Source organism: Eurosta solidaginis, chromosome 2, assembly GCF_040869045.1.
Source record: "Eurosta solidaginis isolate ZX-2024a chromosome 2, ASM4086904v1, whole genome shotgun sequence".
NCBI classification, from domain to species: domain Eukaryota; kingdom Metazoa; phylum Arthropoda; class Insecta; order Diptera; family Tephritidae; genus Eurosta; species Eurosta solidaginis.
This window is the reverse complement of record NC_090320.1, coordinates 191,320,528-191,347,807: the sequence shown is the minus strand read 5'-3', so window position 1 is coordinate 191,347,807 and position 27,280 is coordinate 191,320,528. Positions and strand designations below refer to the sequence as shown.

Below are 27,280 nucleotides of genomic sequence, written 5' to 3'. Positions count from 1 at the left end.
AGTCCTATAGCTAGCATATGATGTGAGGGTCAGGAGGCGTGGTAGCGACTGGTGGTCGGAATTGCTATTGTTCGCACATCGGGAATTGTAGCTCTTAAAAACAGCCGAAAAACTGGAGGCGCCCTGTGCCAAGGGAGTCATGAGTATAATTAGACCATTATTAGCAACCGTAAGTCGCCTTTGTGCGTGACCGCAAAGGAGCCACAAATGATTTTAAGAAATAGTGTTCGCGACGATTATTAGGAGTTAACCCTAGGCGAAACTAGGCTTTGCACGAGATATGCAAACAAAAGTGTGGCTATTTTATGTATCTCTATTTATTTCCTGCAGATGCAGCACTACCAATTCGAAAGACCGGGGTTAGTTTCGAAGCTTCTCTGGAGTAAGTGAAGGAGGGGCAATCCCTCCGCAAGGAGCTACTCCTGAAAATTTTTGAACGGTCTGCGAGATCTTGAGGCAAAAACCACGAAATGGCCAACACGTTGATTTCATTAAATACTTACAAACAAAACCTTTCCTAAATACTTTTTTTTTTAAATAGAAAAATCAAGCTTTTTAAAGTAGAGATACCGGCGTAGCCGGCGGTATATAATAGAGCCTACGCCGCCGCCGCCGATAAAGTGATCGGCGTAAACCTCTACTGGAGGCTAAGTTTTCCACAATGTGGACAAAACAAAGCGAAATTTTTTTACAGAAATATATGTGAGATTTTTCTAGATGGAATTATTTTGCTTAAAATGTCTGGACTTTAAACATTTCATATATCTAGTTAAAAATTTAAATAAGTTTTACTTCAATTTTATGAAAAATTAAGTAATTTTCAGGTATGCTTGCCACATAAATATTCAGCTGCGAGCATTGAAATATAACTTGGCAGTTGTAACCTGTGCTTTATAAGCCAATCAAATTAAAGGGTGGCTCGAAAAACATACTAAATGCCACTTTTTCTCTTAAACTAGCTTTTCCCAAATTAAAGCTAAAACAACTTCCGAGTATCTTGTGATCATGTACTTTTGCAAAATTTCCATCAGTTTTAAGGCACTAACCCACGCTCTGAACTCAGTAGGTATTGGAACATCGTATAATTCACCTGCACTTATGATAACTATGTATGTGAACATTTTAATTCACCAGTGTTTTTAGTTTTTGCTTTAGCACCGAAATATCAAAAAATTAAATCAAATTTCCTTATGTACGCCGTTAAAAATGAGTTTTATCCTTCGTGAAAACTTGAAATTTTGCTGCTTCCAACGTTTTTAGAGCCGCCCACTGATTTTAAGACTGCGCTAGGACCTTAGCTGCAGGTGTGCCTGTCGTTAGAGGTGACCAAATACCCAATTGATTCAAGGAGTTGTGTAGCGCTACCCTGCCAGTGCAATTTATAGCTTCTTCAACCCAATTGTCAACCTCACCCAACCGAGGCGAATCCTGTTTCTTGAACAGTAAAACTAGGGTGTGGGGGCGGGAGGGCCTAAAAGGCTCAATGTAGTCAGGGCTTATACCTTAATGGTGCTTGATACCGGAACGTACCGGATCTATATCTGGCAAAAGACTATCAACAGCGATAACAATCCCCAAACCCTTCGGGAGTGTCTATATCGCTAAACAACAACAACAACAGCCACTACCCTACTTCTGCTACAAATCGAAGTAGGAAATTATGTTTGTTTCTTGGATTACGTTACAAGACTTTCCTCAAAGAACTTTTTTTACTTTTAACACATCTCGCGCCAAGCCCCAAAATCGCGATTTACTTATTCGGGCCAAACAAATTTTTTTTCTGAATAGTTTCTGTTTGTGTCCATTTATTGTATATTTGGAAACAGAAAGTGAAATTTTTCACTTTTTCCATGATATTTCATCAATTTTCCGTGTATGCACCGGTGATCACGCGGCCCCAGGAAGTAAAATTAGTTACTGGGGCCGCGTGATCACCGGTGCATATTTAACACTTTTTTCTTTCTTTATAGCTTTAGACGAATTAGTTCAGCTAAATTTAAAAAATAGGAAAAAAATAAAAGATTTTAAGGAAAAGCTTAGTGATAAAGAAATAAATGCAGCTTTGAATGACAATCTATCTGATCTGTCAGATTTTTGTGACTCAGAAGACGATGATGATGTTGATAGAGACAAGGATTACATTCCTTCTAGTAGTTATGATGAAGAGTCAGATGTAGAAGTGCTAGTATGGACCAAAATAGTGTGGACCAAATAATATGCATCACAGTACCACCTCGCTCTGCATGTGACGATGCTAAAGAAATGCTAGACAAACTGGTAACAGATAGACAATCCTCACGTTCTAATAAACCGTCAACATATCGTTCACCCAGCATCCCTACACAAGATTTCAGCTCAAGACCATCGACATCTCGTTCATTCAAAGTCCTTCTACCAGATTTTAGTTCAACAAAATCAACAATAAAATATAAATAATAATGCCCATCAAAAAATTCAAAGAAGAAATAGTGAGAAAGCTGGTTCTAGGGTAATCTGACAAACCAGCATCTGAGAAAGAAGAGGAACCAGCAGATATGTCCGTAGTCTCTGACCAACCCCAGACACCGCAGATACCCCCTGTTACAATCAAGCATATTTTGAAGGAAGCTGAAGGGCCCAAGAGGAAAACTAGAAAAAGGTGTTCGAGGTGCTACAAAAAGATAGCTGAAGAACGGGGAACTACATATGCTCGAAAAACTGCAAAAATGATTAATACCTTCTGTATCAAGTGCAATATACCCATTTGTATCAAGTGCTTTGAACAACACTCTGCTTAGGTCATGTATAGATTACATTTTGAGACTGAATTTACTTTTTTTGCCTAATACATAAATTTGAAAAAAAAATGGATTTGAATTGTTTTTGTATGGTTAAAAATTGTTTATTTCAATATAAAAAGGAACAAATACTATTACAAAAAACCATCTACCTGTTCTCATTGAACCAAATAGCCCTATATTTTCTCCGCCCCTGACGCATTATGGGTATGCAAACTGCTCGGGCCAAGCAAAATTTCACGTTCTCCTTGGGCCTCAGATTCATTTCATGTATATAAACCCAATGTAAATCGTGTGCACTATGCCACATTCAAGTTTAAAGACATTAAAGTTGCGTGTAGATATGTGAAAACGGCGCCCAAACAAGTACTCAGGTCATGTGCACCGGTGCCGCACATGGCGTTAAATATGTTAAGGATTCCAAAAGATAGAAATTTCCATTTTCTTTAAATACTCCTAACAATGAAACGAAACATTTTTGAGAAATTTTGTCATATCAAAAAGTTTTCAGAATTGAATGATTTCTTCTTCTTTCTTTCTTTCCTTAATAAACATAGTAATTTCGTCGAAACTGAATAAGGACCACGCCACATTTATATATGTAAAAGAGTTTTACAAGGTCCGTAGACAGCTCTATTCGGGCCCTATTTGGCACTCTCTTTGCGAAAAATAACGAAAAATAATGAGAAGATGTAGGTTTAGCTTCTCTTGGCTGGACGGGACGTACTTGAATTTCTTTTAAAGTATATTTATAACAGAAATATAATTAATAAAAAATATTATCATTTAGCGTGGCATCGACCCATTTCTATAGCATAGATCTATCTAGTCACAATTTTTCTAGCTATATGGTGAAGAAAATCTATATACCTTAATATATAAAAAACACGTGTCACAACATATTCGGCCGCGATGGACTCCTAAACTACTGAACCGATTTTGAATTTGTTTTGCACACCGTGTGTAGTTTGATCTAACTTGAGAGACAGGATAGGTTATATCTCAGCTTATAGTCGCAATATTATTTTATTGCAAATTTTTTTTATTTGTTTATACGTAATAATAAAATGTTACATAAACGCAGTGGCACTCATATTTTCTGGTGGTGCCGATATGCATACTTCCGTGTAATTGCTTGGTATTTAATTAAACAACCTGCTTATCAATAAAAAATGTTATAGCGAATGATTTCAAGTATAGCACATCACCAGGCCCGCGATTTAGAGGTACTATGACATTTATTTAATTCAGGAGAGTCTTTAGTTGTGTAGAGGGAAATTTTCATATCCCTGGGTGACTAGGGTCTCGAGATATAGGCCAAAACGTAGGCCAGTGAATGCCTAGACAGTGTTTATACAATATTTATATCAAATGAAAGCTGTTGATGAGTGCTTTCGTACAGAGTAATATATTATCCATAGACGGACTGTGACTGGGATTAAGACTAGGACTGGGACTGAGACTCGGAGTGGGACTGGGACTGGAATAAAATACATACCACCCTCTGGGACAGGAAATAAGGGATGCAGAAGAATGAGAAGAAATTGAGAGAAGAGAAAAGAGAGAAAGAGAAGGAGATTGAGAAAGAGATAGAATGAGACGAAGATGGAGATAGATGAAGCGAAAAAGACGGAGGGAGGAGTGAATAAAACGACTAGGAAAAAGTGAAGAGGGGGGGGAGGGCAGAGTCAGACGAAAAAAGCTTATTAAAATGTATGCAGATAGGCCAAATTTAGGGCAGGACAACGTCTGCCGGGTCATCTAGTATGTATATATAGCTTGGAAGCAGCTTAAATGGCAACATTGTACAACATATGTACATAGGTATCTAAACATCGTTTGTGCATTAAAAATTTTTGTTTTTCGCCTCGTAGTATAACTTAAAAAAAAAAAATAAATGTAAGGCGCGATAACCTCCGAAGAGATCTAAGGCCGAGCTTCTCTTCAAATTTGCGTCGTGCTCCTCTTGATTTTCCCTACAAATTGGCCGGACGGGACCTACATGTTTTATGCCGACTCCGAACAAACACTGCCGAGGGGCGACCCAGCTTAGAAAAATTTTCTTCTAATTTAAAAACCTTATTCCTAAAATTTGGATGTTGCTTTGCCCGGGGTGCGAACCCAGGGCATACGGTGTGGTAGGCGGAGCACGCTACCATCACAACCACGGTGGCCGTAGTATACCTTAGTATTCTTAACTACGACTTTGAGAGTTTCATATTTAAAGTGGCTCAATAAACTGTTTTCTACTCCAAGAGGATGATACAGATGCAGTTTTAATATTATTGCGTGCGAAGTTATGGAATTGCATTACCTACGTCAACTTTTTTTTCAGCAACATCAAACTTACCAACAACGTTCAGACGAAATGCCATCGAAATTTTTGGTTCCGTATTCACTTGACATTCATAGATGCCACTATCACGTGGTTGTGCATACTTCACCTGCAGCGTCCAATCTTTGAAATCTGGGCTGCGTACTACCTGTGAATACCAAAACGAAGGAAAGTTCAAGATTAAAAGCGTTTCAAGACGAAATGTGTATAGCTTAACTAATATGTCCGTACGCATGTACATTGTACGAGCTAAATGCATACATACATATGTAAGTAATAATTAGTGAACGTAAGCTCTCGTAACCCAGCGGACGAAATGCACGCAAATGATACTCCTTATGAGCGACTTAAGGCCGCGGTACAATGACATTTTTCCTATAGATTCGTTTAACACAAGCTTGTGCATTCCAATAACATCGCCACAATCAACCAAGATGTTGCGTTTGTAAATATGAAGGAACTTAAGACTTGGCAAATGAAGTTTATTACGCCTTGCCTATTCACATACAAAATTTCGAGAAGCACTGTTATAAACATTCTCCCTATACAAAAAAATAATTGCTAACATGTTTTGTGTCGTAATCGATTGTTATATTGCAGTTTTTAATTGCGAAAATTTTTAGAAAACTTACCAACCAGTGGGGAAAATAAGCAAAGTGTGCCAACACCCTTAGCCAAACCAAATGTCAAATTCTTCTTCTTATGATTTGCTTGGAACAAAATTTGCGAGATGGCTACTTTTCAATACCAGATGGCGCCAGTGTCGCTCATTCTACCGTTCTCCATAAAAATGCGTGCAATCTACCCATAATGCATAAGCTTGTGTTAAACTCATCTATATGAAAAAGTGCTTATGTGACGGAGCTATTACCATATTTCGCCAGATAAAACTCTCGCAAACGCATCTGAAAAGGATAACAATATGTTTCATATGTCGTTCAGTTAGTGGCAGTGAACATATTGTTTACGATAGTCACCACAAATAATGCTAGCGAGCCTTAAGCAATAATTCCTTTTAGACTTTTTTGATACTGTGCATCGTTCTTTGCTTGCTGGCGAGTATTATTGCAAACATTTTACTAGTGATATGCGGTAAATAAATTTTCTATTGCACTTTGTTTGCCTACGAGTTACAAGTTTTATGCGATAAAAATAAAATGTCTTTCTTCCTTTGTTCACATACGAGCTCACTTTTGAGCATTGTGCGAAAGTTTCGCAAATTAATCGAAATTGGTCCGTTGGGAAGCTCAAAATCAAATACTCGTCACTATGCATTGAGTGAAGTTTATAAAAGTACGTGCGATGTTAACAGTACACCGGGTCGTATGAACTGGGGTTCTGGGGGTCTCCTTAACCTTTATCCCCATGCAGCGCTTATCAGAAGAAACCAAAGTGTTTTGAAAACAAATTAGTTTTTAAAAAATAGTAATAGAAGCTATGTGCTAAAAGGGTCATAAAATTATCTACTTAATCTAGATTTGCCAAACGGTATTATCTGTTATACAGACCGGCAGGTATTAAACTCGAGACCCTAGTTAGTATACCTGGCTCCAAAATTTCAGAGATTTAACCTGAAAAATAAAATAAATGCAAGGCGCGATATCCTCCGAAGAGATTTTAGACTAAACTTCTGTTCCAGTTTACGTCGTGCTCCTTTTAATTTTTCCTATAAGTTGGCGAGAAGTTACCTACTTGTTTTTTGCCGACTCCGAACGGCATCTGCAAGGCAAATGAGTTTTCACTGAGAAGCTTTCCACGGCAAAAATACACTCGGAGAGTTTGCAAAACCTTTTTTCTAATTGAAAATACTTATTTCTAAATTTTTGATGTTGCTTTGCCCGTTAATTGAACACAGGATCTTGGGTGTGGCATGCTACCACCGCACCTCGGCAGCCCTCACTTTTAATTAAGCTCTCTTTTTATTTGGGTGTCCGTTATCACCGTGCTCTAGAGCCCTTTCAAATAATTTCTCGGTAGCAGAGGTGGAGAAGCCCCACCAAGTGGAAATTATTTTGAGGTTACCTTGGATTTACATTCGCCCCAAATGCCGAGACGAAGAAATGGCTTCGAGCGTTTTTGATTACCTAAAACTGATAAATTACGCAATAATTAATAAGCACTTTCAAAAACGTGAAAGTGCAACTAAATACAATTTAACAGTGGAAGCTTCCTAGTTAGCAAAAGTTTAGAAAGTGATATAAAAATAACTTTAAACTACAAATTCAACTATTTTTCTGGGTAATGGGCCGAACTAATTTTTTTGAAGAGGCTTTCGAATCTCAAAATTGATTGTACCCTTATATGTTTGTATTTATTGTATTTAATAATTAAACAAGTAAGGAAGGTTAAGTTCGGGTGTAACCGAACATTACATACTCAGTTGAGAGCTATGGTGACAACATAAGGGAAAATAATCATGTAGGAAAATGAACCGAGGGAAAACCCTGGAATGTGTTTGTATGACATGTGTATCAAATGAAAGGCATTAAAGAGTATTTTAAGAGGGAGTGGGCCATAGTTCTATAGGTGGACGCCATTTAGGGATATAGCCATAAAGGTGGATCAGGGTTGACTCTAGAATGCGTTTGTACGATATGGGTATCAAATGAAAGGTATTAATGAGTATTTTAAAAGGGCGTGGACCTAAGTTCTATAGATGGACGCCTTTTCGAGATATCGCCGTAAAGATGGACCAGGGGTGACTCTAGAATGCGTTTGTACGATATGGGTATCAAATGAAAGGTGTTAATGAGCATTTTAAAAGGGAGTAATCCTTAGTTCCATAGGTGGACGCTGTTTCGAGATATCGCCATAAAGGTGGACCAGGGGTGACCCTAGAATTTGTTTTCACAATATGGGCATCAAACGAAAGGTGTTAATGAGTATTTTAAGAGGGAGTGGGCCTTAGTTCTATAGGTGGATGCATTTTCGAGGTATCGCAATAAAGGTGGACCAGGGGTGACTCTAGACTTTGTTTGTACGATATGGGTATCAAATGAAAGGTGTTAATGAGTATTTTTTAAAGGGAGTGGGCCTTCGTTCTATAGGTGTTCGCCTTTTCGAAATATCGCCATAAAGGTGGACCAGGGGTGACTCTAGAATGAGTTTTTACGATATGGGTATCAAATTAAAGGTATTAATGAGAGTTTTAAAAGGGAGTGGTGGTAGTTGTATATGTGAAGGCGTTTTCCAGATATCGACCAAAATGTGGATCAGGTTGACCCAGAACATCATCTGTTGGATACCGCTAATTTATTTATATATGTAATACCTGCCAAGATTTTAAGGGTTTTTTATTTCGCCCTGCAGAACTTTTTCATTTTCTTCTACTTAATATGGTAGGTGTCACAACCATTTTATAAAGTTTTTTCTAAAGTTATATTTCGCGTCAATAAAACAATCCAATTACCTTACCATATTTCATCCCTTTTTTCGTATTTGGTATAGAATTATGGCATTTTTTTCATTTTTCGTAATTTTCGATATCGAAAAAGTGGGCGTGGTCATAGTCGGATTTCGTTCATTTTTCATACCAAGATAAAGTGAGGTCAGGTAAGTACGTGAACTGAGTTTAGTAAAGATATATCGATTTTTGCTCAAGTTATCGTGTTAACGGCCATGCGGAAGGACAGGCGGACGACTGTGTATAAAAACTGGGCGTGACATCAACCGATTTCGCCAATTTCACAGAAAACAGTTAACGCCATAAAATCTATGCCCCTACCAAATTTCAAAAGGATTGGTTAATTTTTGTTCGACTTATGGCGTTAAAAGTATCCTAGACAAATTAAATGAAAAAGGGCGGAGCCACGCCCATTTTTAAATTTTCTTTTATTTTTGTATTTTGTTGCATCATTACTGGAGTTGAATCTTGACATAATTTACTTTTATACTGTAAAGATATTAAATTTTTTGTTAAAATTTTACTTTAAAAAAAATTTTTTTTAAAAGTGGGCGTGGTCCTTCTCCGATTTAGCTACTTTTTATTAAGCGTACATATAGTAATAAGAGTAACGTTCCTGCCAAATTTCATCATGATATCTTCAACGACTGCCAAATTACAGCTTGCAAAAGTTTTAAATTACCTTCTTTTAAAAGTGGGCGGTGCTACGCCGATTGTCCAAAATTTTACTAATTTTCTATTTTGCGTCATAAGTTCAACTTATCTACCAAGTTTCGTCGCTTTATCGGTCTTTTGTAATGAATTATCGCACTTTTTCGGTTTTTCGAAATTTTCGATATCGTTCATTTTAAATAGCGATCTGAGATGAGTGCTCAGGAACCTACATACCAAATTTCATCAAGATACCTCAAAATTTACTCAAGTTATCGTGTTAACGGACGGACGGACGGACGGACGGACATGGCTCAATCAATTTTTTTTTCGATCCTGATTATTTTGATATATGGAAGTCTATATCTATCTCGATTCCTTTATATATGTACAACCAACCGTTATCCAATCAAACTTAATATACTCTGTGAGCTCTGCTCAACTGAGTATAAAAAAGTAAAAATATTGGTGTGGTCTGTCGTTTTTAACACGCTTACATTAGCTTCACTTGTATGTAGGCTTGTTTGTAACTCTCTAGGCTAGGCGCAAAGGACCCGGCAATTATTGAAGACTAGCGGCAGTGGTTAAATAACTCGCCGCAAAACGAGTTGTGCTTAATAGCGGAGATACGAACCTCTGTTCTACGGTGCTATAAACATCAAATATCTAAGTGTATTGTAGATTCTAAAACGGCACCATATTTGCGTGTTTTTTAGTTTTTTAAACTATATTAATATTATTCCTTATTTCAACTCTATATTATTCATGTATTTCCAAGCTCTTTGCCGTTGGACCCCAACGTTAATTGTTTCCCAATTTTTGCTCAATTCTGCTGAGGAATTCGCACTCAGGGCATCAAAATGCATGAAAAAATGTGCAGAAATGGAAGATTCTGAATTTTTTTAATAATTTTAAATTTCGAAATTCGATAAATATGTTTTGGAGGGCAACTTTGAAACACAGGGAAATTACGAGTGTTGTACAATCTGCAAAGAGTATAAATATAATAAGTGCTACGAGTGGCGAGTAACTCGCTGGAAATAAAAAAAATGATGCCTAATGTTTTCTATGAGGGACATTTTTCAATTGTTCCCACTTATCCATGCGGTGTAGGCACCTTATGCAACTGTGATTTTTGGAAAGAGAATTAATTATTTAATTAAATACAGTCGGGAAAATAAACACAAATACCCCACGAAAATGTATAGAAGACATTTTATGCACATCTCGGCCAAAAAACCAAAACAGCGACTACCTCAAAGAAAACATTTAGCAAATGGCTACAAGTAACGATTCACGTATCTTATTATATTTGTATCCTCTTTGGCATCTCAACAAAATATTTATTTAAAAAAATCTCATACAGTCAAGCCCACCCCCTTCAACATTTTTGCGCACGCTCCTGACTAACCTTGAAATGCAATGGGCGAATGACGTTGACAGCAATTCAAAATTAGTTACCAATATTCTAATTGTGGCCAAAGGGCGTAAATATAGTAGTCAAGTTGTTTCCTATGAAAATTATGCGATGCTAACTTTTGATTATTTCTCACATATGTACATACATACATATGTGCGGTTGGCTAGGGGAGCTATTAATTTGTTGAAGTTGTGCACGTCTGAACATTGTTATATAAGTGTACGGACATGATTTGAGTGTTTGCCGAAGTCATTAGTGACGAATTTGAATTTATATGCATTGAATATATTTGTAAATGTATGTGTGTAAGTTATCTAACAACTTCAACAATTTTTAATCAATTTTGATGTGCAATCGAAAGTATTTAAGTATATATGCATAGGTACATTTATTCATAGTGCATGAGTTATTTTCTAGCTTTAAAGTTGTTAAAGTACATAAATAATGTAGTAATGTTAGTTTTAACAATTAATCACAAATGAGTTTGCGTCTTAGATTTAAGAGGATTATTTTGAATGAGAAATGTTTGCACACAAGCTAGCCATACATACATACAAAGTTGAATTTTTATAGCATTTTGTTAATAGAAAGTTGAAAAATCGGTAGCCTTCTATGGTAAAGAATGAAATTGCACTTACTTACTTACTTAATTGGCGCTTAACCGTCTAAACGGTTATGGCCGTCCAACAAGGCGCGAGTCGCTCCTTCGCTCCGCCAACCGGCGCCAATTGGTCACACCAAGGGAGTTTAAATCGTTTTCCACATGGTCCTTCCAACGGAGTGGGGGCCGCCCTCTACCTCTGCTTCCATAGGCGGGTTCCGATAGAAACACTTTCTTGGCCGGAGCATCATCTTTCATTCGCATAGCATGGCCTAGCCAGCGCAGTCACTGCGTTTTAATTCGCTGGACTATGTTGATGTCTGCGTATAGCTCGTACAGCTCATCATTAAATCTTCGGTACTCGCCATCGCCAACGCGTAGAGGTCCATAGATCTTTCGAAGAACTTTTCTCTCGAACACTCCCAAAGCCGCTTCATCTGCTGTTGTCATGGTCCATGCTTCTGCCCCATATAGCAGGACGGGTACGATAAGTGACTTGTAGAGTATGATTTTCGTTCGCCGAGAGAGGACTTTACTTTTCAATTGCCTACCTAGTCAAAGTAGCATTTATTGGCAAGATTGATTCTTCGCTGGATTTCAGTGCTGATGTTGTTGCTAATGTTGATGCTGGTTCCCAAATAAACGAAGTCTTTTACTATTTCGAAATTATGGCTGCCTACAGTAGCGTGGTTACCAAGGCGCATAATTGCACTTAATTTATATTTAAAACTAATTTAGTAAATGACAGCGATGACAAAAAGTGTTAAATAATTAAATGTTGAATATTTTACCGGCAAAAGAACACTTGGCTCAATGTAACGCAAACTCCATAATAAATTTAATTAAGCCGATAGCTTCTGGTATCCAATTTAACACAATTAAAAGTGTATCAAAATACAATATGCATATATTCGCATATGTGACACATAATCGTGGAGGTGGAAAATTTAGTTGCATTTAATGTAAAAAAATGAACTTCATTATTAAAATAATCTTCCACTGCCATTGGTTAGATTAAGTTACATCCGTAACGGGCATAGCACAAAATATCATACTTTCCGATTTATCGAAAAAGTAATGCAAAAAAAATAATTTCGGAAAACTTGCGAAAAATAATAAAATTAATCATCGCAATGTATTTTAATTTCTTTGAAAAGGTTACAGTTTGTAGGAATTTACAGAAATTACCGGAATCACGCCAAAATTTAAGTAAAGTAATAAATTTTAGACGATTTAGTTCGCTTTTTTGACGATTGAGATTAAAAAAAATTAAAATGTGTTAATTGTAATCCCTTCACATTTAATTATAGTAACCACGACTTCTTCCATTAGTAAATATTCGTGCAAACAACTTAAAAAATTGCTGAAATAAATACTGGTTTCATGAAGGTCGTCATTTGGGGAACAGCCCCGAACACAGTCCACGACCAGTGGTCAGCATCATTGCATAGAGCCGCACAAAACCTCTAAACAACTTGCTTAAAGGAACGCTATTGGTAACGCTAACCGATTCTAAAGTATGCGTCACCAATATGGTTCCGTGGTTCAGCAAAGTAGCAAGCCCGCTAGAATACCGTGCACTAAATTATACCTTTCAATTTTTAATATTGTAACGAGTTCTGGGTAATTCTGATTATTTTGCACCTTCTGCTAACGTTCGTATCGCTGAACTGTCGAACAAATAAGTCCAATATTCAGTATTGCATTATGGTCTTTATTTACTCTACTTTGGGAGTAGTACAATTATACTTCAATATCACGTAATTCACAAAAGCGTGTTTAAATCAAACTGAATAGTCATTCCTTAGCTTGCGCTGCTTTTATACTCTCGGTTGCCTCGTCCGCATATTTCTCCTAAGGTCTAGACGTTTCACCGTCTAGAACTGTTGTATCTCCTACTTGGTAATTTAGAAATATGCGAGTGCATGTGTGAGCAACAACTTCGGCTAATGACTACATGTGTGTGTGTGTGATATCTCTTAACTTCGAGCTGCTGGTTATGTGCGTGCATGTACATAAGCTGTACATGGCTGCTTGCTGTACTTGTTGTTGTAATTATTTACCAACAGCATAGCGATGCTAATATTCGGCACAATATTTTCACATTTTGATAATTAATATGTCTAAATATAAGAAGAAAATATTTAATATCAATTAGGTATATGGCCAAATCCATTAAACCTTGGTTTGAAACATGAAGCCGCAGAAATAATTTATTTTCCAAATACCTTTTCTGCACGGCGAAATCTGAGCCTAAATCTTAAACCATTCACCGGCTTAAGTACTTTTTGAAACATTTGTCTACCAAGTTGGAAACCTCTCAATTTTTTAATTATACTCAGTTGAGCAGAGCTCACAGAGTATATTAAGTTTGATTGGATAACGGTTGGTTGTACATATATAAAGGAATCGAGATAGATATAGACTTCCATATATCAAAATAATCAGGATCGAAAAAAAAATTGATTGAGCCATGTCCGTCCGTCCGTCCGTCCGTCCGTTAACACGATAACTTGAGTAAATTTTGAGGTATCTTGATGAAATTTGGTATGTAGGTTCCTGAGCACTCATCTCAGATCGCTATTTAAAATAAACGATATCGGACTATAACCACGCCCACTTTTTCGATATCGAAAATTTCGAAAAACCGAAAAAGTGCGATAATTCATTACAAAAGACCGATAAAGCGACGAAACTTGGTAGATAAGTTGAACTTATGCCGCAAAATAGAAAATTAGTAAAATTTTGGACAATGGGCGTGGCACCGCCCACTTTTAAAAGAAGGTAATTTAAAATTTTGCAAGCTGTAATTTGGCAGTCGTTGAAGATATCATGATGAAATTTGGCAGGAACGTTACTCTTATTACTATATGTACGCTTAATAAAAATTAGCTAAATCGGAGAAGGACCACGCCCACTTTTAAAAAAATTTTTTTTTTTAAGTAAAATTTTAACAAAAAATTTAATATCTTTACAGTATATAAGTAAATTATGTCAAGATTCAACTCCAGTAATGATATGGTGCAACAAAATACAAAAATAAAAGAAAATTTAAAAATGGGCGTGGCTCCGCCCTTTTTCATTTAATTTGTCTAGGATACTTTTAACGCCATACGTCGAACAAACATTAACCAATCCTTTTGAAATTTGGTAGGGGCATAGATTTTATGGCGTTAATTGTTTTCTGTGAAAATGGGCGAAATCGGTTGATGTCACGCCCAGTTTTTATACACAGTCGTCCGTCTGTCCTTCCGCATGGCCGTTAACACGATAACTTGAGCAAAAATCGATATATCTTTACTAAACTCAGTTCACGTACTTATCTGAACTCACTTTATCTTGGTATGAAAAATGAACGAAATCCGACTATGACCACGCCCACTTTTTCGATATCGAAAATTACGAAAAATGAAAAAAATGCCATAATTCTATACCAAATACGAAAAAAGGGATGAAATATGGTAAGGTAATTGGATTGTTTTATTGACGCGAAATATAACTTTAGAAAAAACTTTATAAAATGGTTGTGACACCTACCATATTAAGTAGAAGAAAATGAAAAAGTTCTGCAGGGCGAAATAAAAAACCCTTAAAATCTTTGCAGGTATTACATATATAAATAAATTAGCGGTATCCAACAGATGATGTTCTGGGTCAACCTGGTCCACATTTTGGTCGATATCTGGAAAACGCCTTCACATATACAACTACCACCACTCCCTTTTAAAACTCTCATTAATACCTTTAATTTGATACCCATATCGTACAACCTCATTCTAGAGTCACCCCTGGTCCACCTTTATGGCGATATTTCGAAAAGGCGAACACCTATAGAACGAAGGCCCACTCCCTTTTAAAAATACTCATTAACACCTTTCATTTGATACCCATATCGTACAAACAAAGTCTAGAGTCACCCCTGGTCCAGAAAGGCCCACTCCCTCTTAAAATACTCATTAACTCCTTTCGTTTGATACCCATATTGCACAAACGAGTTCTAGAGTCACCCCTGGTCCACCTTTATGGCGATATCTCGAAAAGGGGTCCACCTATAGAACTAAGCCCTACGCCCTTTGAAATAATCATTAACACCTTTCATTTGATACCCATATCATACAAACAAATTCTAAAGTCACGCCTGGTCCACCTTTATGGCGATATCTCGAAAAGGCGAACACCTATAAAACGAAGGCCCACTCCCTTTTAAAAATACTTATTAACACCTTTCATTTGATACCCATATCGTACAAACAAAGTCTAGAGTCACCCCTGGTCCACCTTTATTGCGATACCTCGAAAATGCATCCACCTATAGAACTAAGGCCCACTCCCTCTTAAAATACTCATTAACTCCTTTCGTTTGATACCCATATTGCACAAACGAATTCTAGAGTCACCCCTGGCCCACCTTTATGGCGATATCTCGAAACGGCGTCCACCTATATAACTAAGGCCCACCCCTTTTAAAATACTCATTAACACCTTTCGTTTGATGCCCATATTGTGCAAACAAATTCTAGGGTCACCCCTGGTCCACCTTTATGGCGATATCTCGAAACAGCGTCCACTTATGGAACTAAGGATTACTCCCTTTAAAATGCTCATTAACACCTTTCATTTGATACCCATATCGTACAAACGCATTCTAGAGTCACCCCTGGTCCATCTTTACGGCGATATCTCGAAAAGGCGTCCATCTATAGAACTTAGGTCCACGCCCTTTTAAAATACTTATTAATACCTTTCATTTGATACCCATATCGTACAAACGCATTCTAGAGTCAACCCTGATCCACCTTTATGGCTATATCCCTAAATGGCGTCCACCTATAGAACTATGGCCCACTCCCTCATAAAATACTCTTTAATGCTTTTCATTTGATACACATGTCATACAAACACATTCCAGGGTTTCCCTCGGTTCATTTTCCTACATGGTTATTTTCCCTTATGTTGTCACCATAGCTCTCAACTGAGTATGTAATGTTCGGTTACACCCGAACTTAACCTTCCTTACTTGTTTTTATACTCAGTTGAGCAGAGCTCACAGAGTATATTAACTTTGATTGGATAACGGTTGGTTGTACAGGTATAAAGGAATCGAGATAGATATAGACTTCCATATATCAAAATCATCAGTATCGAAAAAAAATTCGATTGAGCCATGTCCGTCCGTCCGTCCGTCCGTCCGTCTGTCCATTAACACGATAACTTGAGTAAATTTTGAGGTATCTTGATGAAATTTGGTATGTAGGTTCCTGGGCACTCATCTCAGATCGCTATTTAAAATGAACGATATCGGACAATAACCACGCCCACTTTTTCGATATCGAAAATTTCGAAAAATCAAAAAAGTGCGATAATTCATTACCAAATACGGATTAGGCGATGAAACTTCGTAAGTTAGTTGAACTTATGACGCAGAATAGAAAAATGGTAAAATTTTGGACAATGGGCGTGGCACCGCCAACTTTTAAAAGAAGGTAATTTAGAAGTTTTGCAAGCTGTTATTTGGCAGTCGTTGAAGATATCATGATGAAATTTGGCAGGAACGTTACTCTTATTACTATATGTCTGCTTACTAAAAATTTGCAAAATCAGTGAACGACCACGCCCACTTTTTTAAAAAAAATTTTTTTTAATTGAAATTTTAAAAGAAAGGTTAATATCTTTACAGTATATAAGTAAATTATGCCAACATTCAACTCCAGTAATGATATGGTACAAGAAAATACAAAAATAAAAGAAAATTTCAAAATGGGCGTGGCTCCGCCCTTTTTCATTTAATTTGTCTAGGATGCTTTTAATGCCATAAGTCGAACAAAAATTAACCAATCCTTGTGAAATTTGGTAGTGGCTTAGCTCCTAGGACGATAACTGCTTTCTGTGAAAAAGGGCGAAATCGGTTGAAGCCGCGCCCAGTTTTTATACACAGTCGACCGTCTGTCCTTCCGCTCGGCCCTTCACACGATAACTTGAGCAAAAATCGATATATCTTTACTAAACTCAGTTCACGTACTTATCTGAACTCACCTTGTATTGGTGTAAAAAATGGCCGAAATCCGACTATGACCACGCCCACTTTTTCGATATCGAAAATTACGAAAAATGAAAAAAATGCCATAACTATATACCAAATACGAAAAAAGGGATGAAACATGGTAATTGTATTGGTCTATTGACGCAAAATATAACTTTAGAAAAAAACTTGGTAAAATGAGTGTGACACCTACCATATTAAGTAGAAGAAAATGAAAAAGTTTTGCAGGGCGAAATCAAAAGCCCTTGGAATCTTGGAAGAAATACTGTTCGTGGTATTGCATATATAAAAAAATTAGCTGTACCCGACAGATGAAGTTCTGGATCACCCTGGTCCACATTTTGGTCGATATCTCGAAAACGCCTTCACATGTACAACTAAGGGCACTCCCTTTTAAAACCCTCATTAATACCTTTAATTTGATACCCATATCGTACAAACACATTCTAGAGTCACCCCTGGTCCACGTTTATGGCGATATCTCGAAAAGGCGTCCACATATAGAACTAAGGCCCACTCCTTTTTAAAATACTCATTAACACCTTTCATTTGATACACATATCGTACAAAAAAATTCTAGAGTCACCCCTGGCCCACCTTTATGGCGATATCTCGAAAAGGCATCCACCTTTGGAACTAAGGCCCACTCCCTTTTAAAATACTCATTAACACCTTTCATTTGATACCCATTTCGTACAAACAAATTCTAGAGTCACCCCTGGTCCACCTTTATGGCGATATCTCGAAAAGGCGCCCACCTATAGAACTAAGGCCCACGCTCTTTTAAAATACTCATTAACACCTTTCATTTGAAACCCATATCGTACAAACGAATTCTAGAGTCACCCCTGGTCCACCTTTATGGCGATATCTCGAAAAGGCGTCCACCTATAGAACTAAGGCCCACGCCCTTTTTAAATACTCATTAACACCTTTCATTTGATACCCATATAGTACAACCAAATTCTAGATTCACCCCTGGTCCACCTTTATGGCGATATCTCGAAAAGGCGTCCACCCATAGAACTAAGGCCCACTCCCTTTTGAAACACTTATTAATACCTTTCGTTTGATACCCATATTGTACAAACGCATTCTAGAGTCAACCCTGGTCCACTTTTATAACGATATTCCGAAAAGGCGTCCACATATATAACTAAGGCCCACTCCCTTTTAAAATACTCATTAACACCTTTCATTTGATACCCATATAGTACAACCAAATTCTAGAGTCACCCCTGGTCCACCTTTATGGCGATATCTCGAAAAGGCGTCCGCATATAGAACTAAGGTCCACGCCCTTTTAAAATACTCATTAATACCTTTCCTTTGACACCCATAGTGTACAAACGCATTCTAGAGTCACCCCTGGTCCCCTTTATGGCGATATCACGAAACGGCTTCCACCTATAGAACTAAGGCCCACTCCCTTTTAAAATACTCATTAACACCTTTCGTTTGATACTCATATTGTACAAACGCATTCTAGAGTCAACCCTGGTCCACTTTTATAACGATATTCCGAAAAGGCGTCCACCTATAGAACTAAGGCCCACTCCCTTTTAAAATACTCATTAACACCTTTCATTTGATACCCATATAGTACAAAAAAATTCTAGAGTCACCCCTGGCCCACCTTTATGGCGATATCTCGAAAAGGCATCCACCTATGGAACTAAGGCCCACTCCCTTTTAAAATACTCATTAACACCTGTCATTTGATACCCATTTCGTACAAACGCGTTCTAGAGTCACCCCTGGTCCACGTTTATGGCGATATCCCGAAAAGGCGTCCACCCATAGAGCTAAGGCCCACTCCCTTTTAAAATGCTCATTAACACCTTTCATTTGATACCCATATAGTACAACCAAATTCTAGAGTCACCCCTGGTCCACCTTTATGGCGATATCTCGAAAAGGCGTCCGCATATAGAACTAAGGTCCACGCCCTTTTAAAATAATCATTAATACCTTTCCTTTGACACCCATAGTGTACAAACGCATTCTAGAGTCACCCCTGGTCCCCTTTATGGCGATATCACGAAACTGCGTCCACCTATAGAACTAAGGCCCACTCCCTTTTAAAATACTCATTAACACCTTTCGTTTGATACTCATATTGTACAAACGCATTCTAGAGTCAACCCTGGTCCACTTTTATAACGATATTCCGAAAAGGCGTCCACCTATAGAACTAAGGCCCACTCCCTATTAAAATACTCATTAACACCTTTCATTTGATACCCATATAGTACAAAAAAATTCTAGAGTCACCCTTGGCCCACCTTTATGGCGATATCCCGAAAAGGCATCCACCTATGGAACTAAGGCCCACTCCCTTTTAAAATACTCATTAACACCTTTCATTTGATACCCATTTCGTACAAACGCGTTCTAGAGTCACCCCTGGTCCACGTTTATGGCGATATCCCGAAAAGGCGTCCACCTATAGAACTAAGGCCCACTCCCTTTTAAAATACTCATTAACACCTTTCGTTTGATACTCATATTGTACAAACGCATTCTAGAGTCAACCCTGGTCCACTTTTATAACGATATTCCGAAAAGGCGTCCACATATATAACTAAGGCCCACTCCCTTTTAAAATACTCATTAACACCTTTCATTTGATACCCATATCGTACAAACAAATTCTAGAGTCAACCCTGATCCACCTTTATGGCTATATCCCTAAATGGCGTCCACCTATATAACTATGGCCCACTCCCTCTTAAAATACTCTTTAATACCTTCCATTTGATACACATGTCATACAAACACATTCCAGGGTTACCCTCGGTTCATTTTCCTACATGGTTATTTTCCCTTATGTTGCACCATAGCCCTCAACTGAGTATGTAATGTTCGGTTACACCCGAACTTAACCTTCCTTACTTGTTTTCCATTTAATCCAAGAGTCTCAACATCAGTCTACGCATCAAATTTTAACATTCTAGGTGTATTATGTCAAAATAAACAGGTTTTTTGTGTTTTCAAAAATGTTACATTCATATATGTATGTATATATAAAAAGTGGGCGTGATTATCATCCGATTTTGCTCATTTTGAACAGCAATGGGAGATGAGAGCCGAGGAATGCATATACCAAATTTCAATAAGATATCTAAATTTTTACTCAAGTTATCGTTTGCACAGACAGGCGGAAGGACCAAGATGGCTAAATTAATTCCGTTTTTGAGCTTTTTGATATATGGAATTCTATATTTATTTCGATTCGTTTCTGCCGTTACTATCAACCGTTATGTGCAAAGTATGCTGAGTATAAAAAGTTCATTTGTAAAGCAAGTCCTATACTCTCTTTCGAAACATCTTGTAACACAGGGCGGCCACCGTGATGTGATGGTAGCGTGCTCCGCCTACCACACCGAAGATCCTGGGTTCACGCCCCGGGAAAATCAGAATCAAAATTTTAGAAACAAGTTTTTTCAATTAGAAAAAAGTTTTTCTAAGCGCGGTTGCGCGGTGTTTGTCAAGCACTCCGAGTGTTCAGCTGCCATGAATAGTTCTCAGTGAAAACTCATCTGCCTTGCAGATTCCCTTCGGAGTCGGCAAAAAACAAGTAGGTCCCGTCCCGCCAATTTGTAGTAAAATATTATTCAGAGATTATCGCGCCTTACATTTGTTGTGCATATAAGGTGTTGTGATATGTTTTCTTACAAAGATGTGAAAGCTTAATAGGTAGAGCAAGCTACTAGAATCCACCACTCTATCTTCAAATTGAAACTCAGATCTGTACGCACATTTTCAGGAAGACCGCGATAATCTATATTGGAAACCAAATTTGGTCCGGTCATATACATATGTAGTACAAAAATGTTTCATATAGTCTCAAACTTTTAAACGTGTGAGTATTGGGAAATCCCAGTCAACGACTTCTAAAGTATAGTTACTTCAATGTTCAAGCTTCTAGCTGAACTGAAACTTGTGGAAAATGATTGAAAGATCCCGATAAACACTAAAGCAAGTTAATAACCGGGTTGCAGTCAGGGCCGGCGAAAATTGTGGGAATGTACTCAATGTGTCAAATAATCGATAAGAATTACAGTAAAAACTTTATGACATGTTTACTTGTCATACCCAATTTGTAGATTAATATAATTCCTCGTGCCTACCAGTTTTATCGCAGGTCCAAACTACTAGTAATACCCCAGCCGAAGCTATCTTACCAAAACATTGATTTTTATCGAATATTTTGTATGCTAACACATTTTTCTCACCGGAATTGGAAAACATGAAACATGCAATTCAAAGATGGGTCATACATGATTTAATAAGAATAAGTCGAACGTTCGATTAAAAAAAATTATTCGAAATTCGAATAGTGAAATTAGATTAACAAACGCACAAAAATTTGATATCGAATACTGCGTGAATCAAATTATTCAAAAAGTATAAGAGCTCTACCATTCTCATATCTCACCTTCAGTTTAAAGTCGCTACTTTCACTTCTATGTATATTCTATTATTGCACTTGCAATAATGTGAATGCTCATTTAGCAGTTTTCTTGTAATTTTTAAACCCGAATTGGACTAGACTGCCATAAAATAGTATATCGTAGTATGCTGATGAATGTACCGACTAGTACATAAAAAGTATTCTGCTGGTGCCTAGATCGACAAACATGTTAACTGTTAACTACTATCCCCGGCATCGTGAACAAACGTGCTAAGTTCATTTTATATTCAAATTGTGATTTGAATGCAGTTAGGTGGGAAAACTAAAATTGCATCATTTTTCAAAAATAATGCCATTTTTACATCATATTGTAACGAATTGTGGGAAATTCCTGATTATTTTGCAGCTTCTGCTAATATTCTCATCTATGAACTGTCGAATAAATAACTCAAATATTCAGTATAACTAAACGTTCTTTATTTAGACTACTTTGGGAGTAGTACTTCACAATTATCGCGCACTTCACCAAAGCGTGTTAATATCAAACTGATTGATTATCGCTTGCACCGCGCTGCTTTTATACTCTCAGTTAGCCTCGTTCACCTAATTCTCCTAAGGTCTAGACTTTTCACGAACATGCCTTATGGAACAGTTGTATCTCATACTTGGTTATTTAGCTATATACGTGTGTATGTGTGAGTAACAACTTCTGCTTTTAGCTGATCTGTGATTGTTTCTCTTTCTTCTACACTCTCATCTGCTGACTATAATGTGTATGTAAAATAATCTGTTTGCTTCAAGCTGCTGGTCATGTGTGTGAAATATGCTTCGTCGCCCTCTACGATGTGTGTAAATGACTTTGTTGTTTTGTTTATTTACTACCAGCATAGCGATGTTAGAAATGCTAATTTTCGCCACAATAGCACGCAATGTTATCGCTTTTTACTTTTGCACGGCGACAAATAATCAAATAACACAACAGCAAACAATAAAAAATGCCTTCAATTACAAGATCAAGTACAAAACAGTTGTTATTTTTTTCGTATCTAAAATCCTCAAATTGAAGTATTCGAAGCCGGTGGGAACAGTTCTTGCACGATTGATTTAGTTGTTTAAGCAAAGGCTCTTGCTAATTGTAGGTCAGATTCGTACCGTCTGTTTTGGTGCCCATGTCCAAATTGTAAAGGTAATTCTGCACATTTTTTACTACATAGCCAAATAACTTGCAAAACATTTATAAAATGCTGATGAACTCATACTAAAGATAAAACAAAACATTTGATTTAGACATTACGAAAACTTTGATTCCTAAATGATGAACAATCCGACGGCCACTGTGGGGTCGTGGCAGCGTGCTCCGCCTACCCTACCGATGATAATGGGGTCAATTCATCAAAAATTTAGAAACACGTTTTTTCAATTAGTAAAGTGTTTCTGTGCAGGCGGAGATTTGAAAAACACCCCAAGTATATTTCTGCCACGAAAAGCTTTTTAGTGATGTTTAGAGTCGGCCTAAAGCACATATGCAGGTCCCGTCTCGCCAATTTGTAGGCAAAATTAAAAGGAGTAGGACGCAAAGTGGAACAGCAGCTCGGCTTAAAATGTTTTCGAAAGTTAGCATGCCTTGCATTTATTTATTTTATTTCGTGAGCTTAGCAATATATCGTTTGCTTAATGTGAAAATGTGCTAAGTCACTTTTTTATAAATTTCATTTTAATGCAGTTTTAAAACTGAATTAAAAATACATCAATCATACAAAAAAAATATTTAATTTTTTCATTTTTACGTGCTGTGGGCAATGATGTGTAAATGTGCTAAGTCGTCAGCTGATAAAAAAAAATTTGCTAAGTCAACCTGTGAATAATATCAATTTGAATTACTAGTCATTTCTTTTTGCGCGCATTTTATTTATTTATTTAATTCATTCAGTCTAAAAGTACATGCTTTGTTGTTGTTGTTGTTACCGATGTTGATGGCCTTTGCCGGATATAGATCCGGTACGTTCCGGTATCAAAGCACTATTAAGGTACTACTAGCTCGACCATCTCTGGAACGATTTATATGATCACATTAAACCTTCTAGGCCATCCCGCCCTCCCCACCTCCTAGTTCCATGAGGAACTTGGGGTCGCCAGGGCCTCGGCTGTCAATGAAACAGGATTCGCCACGGTTAGGTGAGTTGACAATTGGGTTGGAGAAGCTATATATTGTGCTGGAAACCCCATGAAATTGGATTTACCCAGTTGAGACATGCTTTGGTGTATGATAAATGCTTTGCGCTGACTATAATCTATTTCAATTCTTACATGTCGGGAACTACATGCTTTCTTACAGACTAGTTAAAAATTGAAAACAATTTAAGCTTAAACTTATATAAGCTGTTATTAAAATTAATAACACTACTGAATCTATTTGCTATATGGATGTATAGTCCTAGTTATAGGTTCATTCATAGCATAACTCGTTTTATGAGTTATTTCGATAAATAATCTATTATGCCGAAGATCACGCAGTGGAATATATGGAATGAACAAAGTAGATAAATCAGAACAATTCGTGCTAAAGTTTATTACATTATAGGCAAGCATCAGTGATATAAAAGTTCTTCTGTCAGCAAAGCCTGAAGACCAAGCAATTTGTGACTGCTGGTATATGATGGGAGGCCGTCTGGCCAGTGAAGCATCCGTAAAGCAATTTTGTAAAACACTTTGGAACTTTCTCAATTTTATAGGAGTTAGGTTCATAGAACGGATTCCATATTATTGAGCAATATTCAACACCGCTTCCGACGAAGGATATATAAAGTGCCTTCAACGTCACAGGCTCCTTAAAGTCACTGGTGTTACGTCTACTGAACCCAACCATTGCAACAAATTTTGAAACAATGAAATCAATGTGACTAGAAAAAGAAAGTTTGGAGTCAAAAATTACACCCAAGTCTTTACTCTCTTGACAACGATTAAGAGATTTAGCATTTAGTTTGTAGATAAAGTATGTGACCGTTGTCATTGTAAAGGTCTACAAGAATGATATGTAGCAGCACGCACATACACAGCCATGCTCACTTGATAAAATGCTTGTTTTTTTGTGGACTCTATTTGGCACTGTTGTACTTCTTAGTTCCAAAACAAGAGTAGCTGTTTTTCGCGGAGAACTTTTGAACGGTTAGACAAATTTAGCACCCGTATTTGTATTGTGAATGCTGGAATAACTACGCGTCCCCATATACCCCAATTCAAGACTTATGTATAATTTGCTGCGGGACCCATATAGGTGCACTACATTTTCATACTAAATTCGTTCAAAAAAATTCACCATCACAGCAACGCATATTTGATATTCCGCTTGTTTTTTTTTTTTGTTTCCCTGCGTCGCTTTCCACGACAGCAACCCCGGCAATTTTGACACTTCGTTCAGTGTCAAACGCATGTTCCACGCAGGTTCCACTGAGGTCCACGCTAGTTTGACACTGACCGAAGTGTCAAACTGCAGTGTGTTAGAAAGAGAAAGGAATTGTTTCCTTCTCATACTTATCATACTTGTAAACCCGTACTATGGCTGAAACGCTTTCCAAACAGCAAAAGTATTTCACGGTGAACGCATTGTAAATGTCTACAAGTAGGATATGTAGCAGCACGCACATACACAGCCACGCTCACTTGATAAAATGATTGTTCTTCTTCGTTTTTTTTGTGAATGCTATTTGGCACTGTTGTACTTGATTTATTTTGTTTTGTTGATTTTCGACAGGGTGGATAAATGATGTATATTGGAACGATTTTCCGTCATCCCTTGTCAAATTTGGTTTTGAGACAAACCGGTTTCGACGTTGTGCCATCATCAGTGTCAATTTTCGTTCTCAAAACCAAATTGGAGAAGGATGCCGGAAAATCATTCCAATATACATCACTGTTGTACTTCTTAGGTTCAAGAAAAGTGTATTAGCTGCTAACGAAAACTGCGTAAAATTTTTATTGTAAAATTACAAAGAAATAACCTTATTTACTTTCAAATGAGCACTTAATTACGTATATCTTTAAAATCCATATGTTTTGGATAACTATATTTACAATTTGTGATACTTTATTACCGGGGACGATTGCTAAAACACGACCAAAACCGTCGGGAGAGGTATTAATAGACGCGTTTTTGCCTCACTTCAAATAACTCGAATACTGTTTCGCCTTTGGACTATTGATAACAGGACAAAACGCGTCTTTTCATACCTCTTTCCACATTTTTCGCGGAGCACTTTTGAACGTGTAGAAAAACTTAGCACCCGTGTTTGTATCCTTAATACTGGAACAACTATGCGTCTTCAGATACCTCAATTCAAGACTTTTGTATAATTTTCTTTAGGACCCATATAGGTGCACCACATTTTCATACTAAATTCGTTCAAAAAAATTTACAATCACAGCAACCCATATCTGATATTCCGCTCCCTTTTTTGTTTCCCTGCGTCGCTTTACACGACAGCAACTCCGGTAATTTTGACACTTCCTTCAGTGTCAAACGCATGTTCCACGCAGGTTCCACTGAGTTCCACGCTAGTTTGACACTGACCAAAGTGTCAAACGGCAGTGTGTTAGAAAGAGAAAGGAATTGTTTCCTTCTCATACATATCATATTTGTAAACCTGTACTATGGCAATTGTCTTTATGGAATAAGACAGAACACAGCATTTCTTTTAATTTAAAAATAAGTTATTGTCTGCGCACCATCCTGCAAAAGAGTCCAGATCAGAATCGTTAGAAATAATATAAATAAATATGTAAGGCGCGATAACCTTCGAAGAGATTTTAGGCCGAGGTTCTCTTCCAATTTACGTGGTGCTCCCTTTTTTTAATTTTTCCTACAAATTGGCGGGACGGGACCTACTTGTTTTATGCCGACTCCGAACGGCATCTGCGAGGCAGATGAGTTTTCAATGAGAGCTTTTCATGGTAGAAATATACTCGGATTGCTTGCCAAACACTGCCGAGGGGCGAGCCCGCTTAGAAAAATGTTCTTCTAATTGAAAACCCTTATTTCTAAAATTTTGTTGTTGCTTTTCCCGGGGTGTGATCCGAAGGCCGGCAGAAGCTCTCATGTATCACCTAAGGATTTCAGGCCAATCAGTCTCTCGTCGTTTCTTCTTAAGACGTTTGAGCGGTTGATTGACCTGTACCTACGGGAAAGGATACCTCGGGGGTTACTGTCGGCTTCACAACATGCGTACTGCAAGGGCAGATCGACGGAAACGGCTCTCCATTCGATTGTAAAGCAAATAGAGGGGTCCCTAGAACACAAAGAATATGCTCTGGGTGCCTTTCTAGACATCGAGGGAGCTTTTAACAATGTCTTACCGGGGTCAATCGAAAGAGCTCTGGTGGGTTTAGGAGTCGAGGCGGCTCTGGTTGAATTTATTAGCAAACTTCTATGCGGCAGAATTGTCGCAGCGGAGTGGGGAGGGGCCATAATTAAGAGGAAGGTGTGCAGGGGCACGCCACAGGGGGGTGTCCTATCTCCTCTCCTCTGGGTTGTGGTAGTCAACGAGCTTCTTGTGGATCTGGAAGCCAGTGGTTGTCGGGTGGTTGCCTATGCAGATGACCTCGCTATCCTAGTCAGAGGCAAATTTCTGGGCGCCCTGCGC

The 27,280-nt window shown here is 37.7% G+C and overlaps 1 protein-coding gene across 8 annotated transcripts in view; it reads right to left on the bottom strand.

Moving 5' to 3' along the window:
* Window positions 1-27,280, bottom strand: part of LOC137240422 (zwei Ig domain protein zig-8-like) — a 467,000-nt gene that overhangs the window by 98,438 nt on the left and 341,282 nt on the right. For all 8 annotated transcript variants that reach the window (XM_067766657.1, XM_067766664.1, XM_067766658.1 and 5 more), the window contains one exon: window positions 5,128-5,260. In XM_067766657.1, the coding sequence (XP_067622758.1) occupies window positions 5,128-5,260 (133 nt within the window). The remainder of the gene's footprint in view (window positions 1-5,127; window positions 5,261-27,280) is intronic.